The sequence below is a fragment of the Stegastes partitus genome, unplaced genomic scaffold (genome assembly GCF_000690725.1).
Source record: "Stegastes partitus isolate 25-593 unplaced genomic scaffold, Stegastes_partitus-1.0.2 Scaffold1602, whole genome shotgun sequence".
NCBI lineage: Eukaryota > Metazoa > Chordata > Actinopteri > Pomacentridae > Stegastes > Stegastes partitus.
In genome coordinates this window covers 169,971-175,531 of record NW_007579333.1, presented here as the reverse complement: position 1 = coordinate 175,531, position 5,561 = coordinate 169,971, and the positions used below count along the sequence as shown (strand labels likewise).

At 45.7% G+C, this 5,561-nt stretch overlaps 1 protein-coding gene across 2 annotated transcripts in view; it reads right to left on the bottom strand.

The window, feature by feature from the left end:
• The window catches only part of LOC103371518 (far upstream element-binding protein 3-like), a 35,504-nt gene that overhangs the window by 11,515 nt on the left and 18,428 nt on the right, over positions 1–5,561 (bottom strand). For both annotated transcript variants that reach the window (XM_008300870.1, XM_008300871.1), the window contains exons 5-12: positions 4,387–4,458; positions 4,164–4,221; positions 2,983–3,145; positions 1,437–1,535; positions 1,136–1,237; positions 957–1,059; positions 713–813; positions 430–568 (exon numbers count right to left, since the gene is read on the bottom strand). In XM_008300870.1, coding sequence (XP_008299092.1) covers positions 430–568; positions 713–813; positions 957–1,059; positions 1,136–1,237; positions 1,437–1,535; positions 2,983–3,145; positions 4,164–4,221; positions 4,387–4,458 — 837 coding nt within the window. The remainder of the gene's footprint in view (positions 1–429; positions 569–712; positions 814–956; positions 1,060–1,135; positions 1,238–1,436; positions 1,536–2,982; positions 3,146–4,163; positions 4,222–4,386; positions 4,459–5,561) is intronic.

The following is a 5,561-nucleotide window of genomic DNA, read 5'->3' as shown; positions in this document are numbered from 1 at the left end:
AGCTCCACAGCATCAGTTACCATGGAGACCTAGAGAGATCCACCTTGATGACAAACACTGACTTTAAATTCAATGTACCTGCTAAAAGTAATCCTGCTTCACAGTACATCCTTCAGTAATAAGCTGGTTTATACTGAAAACAAACCAGTTTAATCTGGTTTACACTGGTATAAAATAAGCACTTCAATCTGGTTTATACTGGATTTATATCTCATCTCAACCGACTGGTTTCTACTGAATCATACTTCTGCTATCAAACCACTGTAACCTGGATATAGTGGTATAAACTGGATATGATGCTAACACCATGACAAACCTTTGTGTTACAGGACCACGGTCAAACAGAACCTCCAGAACCATCGTTAACACGTTGTGTCAAACATTGGCCTCAGCCTGTTATATCAGCGGCTACGGTTTCCTCTCTCCTACCTTTGCCGATGACCAGGCCACACTTGTCAGCAGGGATGGTGTAGGTTACTTCCTGAAGAGGACCAGGTGAGCCCATCGTCCAATCGCCGCGCCCTCTGACCCGCCCACCTCGCAGGGCAGAACCAAAACCATCACGCTCCTGCAGTAGCAGAACATTTAATCAGGATTAAACACCTCAGTGTGTGGACCAACTCTGGCCAGCAAGATGTGTCTGGGTCTCAGAGGGCTCCTGGTTCAGGTTAGAACCAGGTTTACATCAGGACTGAGGGAGCTGGTTGGCTACCTGCGCGGTCTGGATGAGCTCGTTGATGAGGTGGACAGCGTGCTGACAGCGGTCCGGCTGACCCATCACCATGGCAACACGCTCCGGACTGATGCCGTCGTCTGGTGACACAGCGGTCAGAACATCAGTTTAGTCTGGACTCCATCAGAATCATCATGGCGTTCACAGACTCGTCACACATACATCACACTGCACTAAAACCTCATTCTACTGTTCAATCTGGATTACACTCATGTAAACACACCTGCTTTAAACTGGATTCGGACTCCTGCATCGTTCTGGATCTTCTTGATCATTTCTCCATTTCTGCCGATCACGATGCCGACAGCGAACCGTGGAACCGGAACCTGAAGACAGAGAACCAGACGTGAGCATGTGGTCCAACACAGCCACATGAGGTGTGTTTGTTTGTTCGTGTCGTACATCCAGGCTGGTTCCTCCCAGTCGGGCGCTGAAGTCGTTGCGTCCCGACCTGAAATCTCCGTCTTTCTCCCGGATCACCTCCAACACCAGCTCCCGGGCTGCCTGGTGGAGAACACAGAACCAGGATTAGATTAAACGTAGGAACCAGCAGGCCTGGAGCTGATAGGTTCAGACTGAATAGGGACGTCATGAAGTACTAAGAGACACTCTGACCAACTGCTCATTGGACCTCGAACAAGAACAAAACTGCCGATACAAACCAATGTATGGTTCTACAGAGGACAGAGGACTGTTTCAGTACCTGCACTTTGTACGGGTCTCCGGAGATGCGAAGAGGTTTATCGGCTCCCGTCGGCATCGGACCATCCTGGATCATCATCATCTTCACACCGGCTCGCTCCTGGAACAAACGCAACAGAACCCATCCGCAGATCAATCAATGACAGGTGAACAACGCTGATCATCTCAATACAACATCACCTGACCAACGATCCTTAACCCATCCTAACTTTTCTGTCCTATCTAGAACCTGGAACACGATCCCAAACCCAGACTAACTTGCAACCGTTTCACCAGAGATAGAACTTATTCTATGACCTAAAACCGTGTTATCTTGTCAAGAACCTGAAACTTCATCTGGAACCTTCAGCCTGGGTTAAGTTACAACCTTTTCACCTGACATAGAGCCTCCTGCTGAAGTTAAAACATTCTTATCGTGTCTAGAAATTGCGACTTGACCTAGAACCCTCTACCTGACCTTTCTGACAGAATCTTTAATCTTTTTTTAACCTTACCCAAACCTAGACTCCTCAACCTGATCTTACCTGGCCAGAATATTTAACCTGTGCTATAATATGTTTACCTAATACAGAACCTGGAACTTGACCTACAACCTAAAGTACAACCTTTTCACCTGACATAGAACCTCATACCTGAACTAAAATCTTGATCTTGTCTGACTTTTCTGACCTAGAATCTATAATTTGTGAAAAATTACTTCCACCATCTCTAGAAGCTGGGACTTGACCTGGAACCTAACCTGATTTATCGTCCTTTCACCTGAAATTTAACCTCCTACTAAGCTGACACCTTGTTAACTTGGAATCTTTTACTTGACCCTCCTGACCTCGAAGCTCTTATTTATGCTAACTTATTTTTACCTCATGAAGGACCTGGGACTTGACCTAGGTGAGGTTCTAACAACCTTTTGACCAGACAACGAACCTCCTAACTGAGCTAAAACCTAGATACCTTAACTCAAACCTGCTCCCTGAACTAGAACCTTCTATGTGAACTTCCTGACCTAGAATCTTGAACCTTTCCTATGTTTGTTTTCTAACCTTATCTAGAACTTAACCTAGCTTACTACCGTTTCACCAGAAATAGTCAACACCTTGTTACCTTGTCTAGAACTTGCAATCGTACGTAGAACCTTCTACCTGACCTTCCTTACCTAGAATCTTGAACCTCCTTGAACATCTTTGTTTTCTAACCTTATCCAGAACTTAACCTAGCTTACAACCTTTTCACCAGAAATAGCTAACAAACTTCTACCTGACCTTACCTGAGCTAACACCTTGAGACTTTGTCTAGAACATGTAATCATACTTAGAACCTTCTACCTGACCTTACCTGAGCTAACACTTTGTTACTTTGTCTAGAACTTGTAATCATACGTAGAACTTTCTACCTGACCTTACCCAAGCCAACACTTTGTTACCTTGTCTAGAACTTGTAATCATACGTAGAACTTTCTACCTGACCTTACCCTCGCCAACACCTTGTGATCTTGTCCAGATCCTGCGATCTGACCTACAACCTTCCACACGACTTTTGTCACACTCTACCTGCAGCTGTTTGATGGTGTCTCCTCCTCGGCCAATCACCAGCCCCACCTTGCTGGCTGGGATCAGCATCTCCTGCACAGAGGCGCCACCCTCCCCGTCGCCGTGGAAACCAGGACCGTTTCTACAGCGATCCACAATCTGGACCAGCAGTCGCTTTGCCTGCCTGAAAACACAGCGAGTGATTCTTATCAGCGAACCACTTTCTCGTTTCACCAGATTTGTCAAACAGACACTAAATCCTAAAATGTCTCAATTTTTGTTTGTTTTGACACAAATTTGAAAGATTGGTCTGGTGGTTCTCGAACTACGGGTCATGGAAGAGAAGAGAAGTCACACATTTTATGTTTTTCTTTAATCTTTGGACCTCAATGGAATGAAATGAATCAGGGTTCTGGCCAGCAGTATAACAGAGTACCAGCCCGTTACATGACTGCCTGAAAACATGATGCTGCAAATTGGGCCGTTACGCTGTTTTCAAGGGTATGTAGCGGGAAAATGATCATTTCTCTGCGTTGGTTGTACCTGGCTAACTTACTTGTATTCAGGCAAATGTTTAACAAGCGTAGATGCAGTTTCACAACCGTCCTCTTCGCTGCTATTCGTTAGCAGGCAGTCTTCGCTAACCTCCCATTAGTGACAACATTAGCGAAGACCGTCTTTGCAGCTATTCGTTAGCAGATGGTCTTTGTTAACCCCCGATTAGCGAAGACGTTAGCAAAGACGGTCTTCGCTAATGTCTTCACTGCTATCGATTAGCAGACGGTCTTTGCTAACCTCCCATTAGTGAAAATGTTAGCGAAGACCGCCTTTGCAGCTATTCGTAAGCAGCAAAGACGACAGCAGAGAAGCTGCATAGACGCATGTTGTTAAACATTTGCCTGAATCACGTCAGTTAGCCAGGGAGCGTCGCTAAGACACCTTGCTGCTACGCTGTCAGACATTTCTGGTGAGAACCCTGTGAATGAAGTTAAATAAGAAGTTCAACAAATCAATTTTTTTTGCTTTGGTGGAATTACCAACAACAACAACCTGAAGCATGACTGGACAGACCTGGACACCAGCGCTCTTCTCTAAGGGCTTCAGAGGCGATGGATTTTGGAAGATGCAGCTTTGATCTTTAACATGCTCTATTTTAGAATAACTCACTGACTTAACTGACTGGTTGGCGCTAATGAACTCACTCGATGCTCTCTGGAGTTCCGGTCAGGGAACATGGCCGCTCCATCAGACCTCCGCTGTCTGCAAACACACACATGTACAGTAACTCCAGCACATCAGATGTCGAACAAGAACCTGCTGTTTGAGGATGTTTAGGTCCAATCCAGCCCTGGGCAGCTTCAGGAACTTGCTAAAGATTCTTCTCCGTCAGGTTAAACAGTAAAACTCAGCAGAATCAGAACTCACCAGCAGCGATCTGGATCTTACAACCCGACTCCAGCTGGATCCTGGTGATCTGTTCTCCTCCTCTGCCGATAACTGAGGACGGACAGAGAGCAGCAGGTCACCTTCAGCTGTTCCACACCACAGCACAAGATCCTAACTGCTTTTAAAGAGTTCTACGGCAGGTCAAAGGTTCCACGCTGTAGCTGGAGGATCATGTGACATTCTAACCCAAAAATGAAAGTTCTACGTGAAACAGGTTGATTTACGTGAAACGTCCTGTGCCAGGTGTGAAGTTCTCAGTAACGTGTCTAAAATGGCTCAAAATTCTCAAAAATGAGTCAAAATGTTTACAAAAATGAGTCAAAACTGCCAAATGAGTCCCAACATGACTCAAAATCTCCCAAAATGACTCATTATTGTCCTAAATGACCTGAAACGTGTCTAAATTAGTTTTCAATTTTTTCAAAATGGCTGAAGTTAGGGTTAGGGTTAAGCGCTATGAGATGACTTGTTGATGTAAATATGCGCTATACAAATAAAATTGAATTGAATTGAATTGAAGTTCTATAGATTCACTGAAACGTAGCCCAGAAAGGAGTCAAAAGTGACTCCAAATACTTCAAAAAGGATCAAAAATATGGAATATACAGAATTGTGTCCCCAGAGAGTTCCAGTGTCTGTCTATGGATGGATCCATGGTTCTGCTGAGGCTCTAACATCAGTAGAACCTGATGTGGTGAAGCTGGACCGGACGATGGGTCCCAAATAGCAAAACAACAAACTTAAACAAATCTGAGATCGTTGGGCCACATGTTTCCACGGACTGACCGAGGTTGTGGGCTCTAGATAGGGCTCCGGGCTCGAGATAGGGTTCTGGGTTCTAGATAGGGTTCTGGGCTCGAGATAGGGTTCCGGGCTCGAGATAGGGTTCTGGGCTCGAGATAGGGTTCTGGATTCTAGATAGGGTTCTGTGCTCTAGATAGAGTTCTGTGCTCTAGATAGGGTTCTGGGCTCTAGATAGGGTTCTGGGCTCGAGATAGGGTTCTGGGTTCTAGATAGGGTTCTGGGCTCGAGATAGGGTTCTGGGTTCTAGATAGGGCTCCGGGCGCTAGATAGGGCTCCGGGCTCGAGATAGGGCTCCGGGCTCGAGATAGGGTTCTGGGCTCGAGATAGGGTTCTGGGCTCGAGATAGGGTT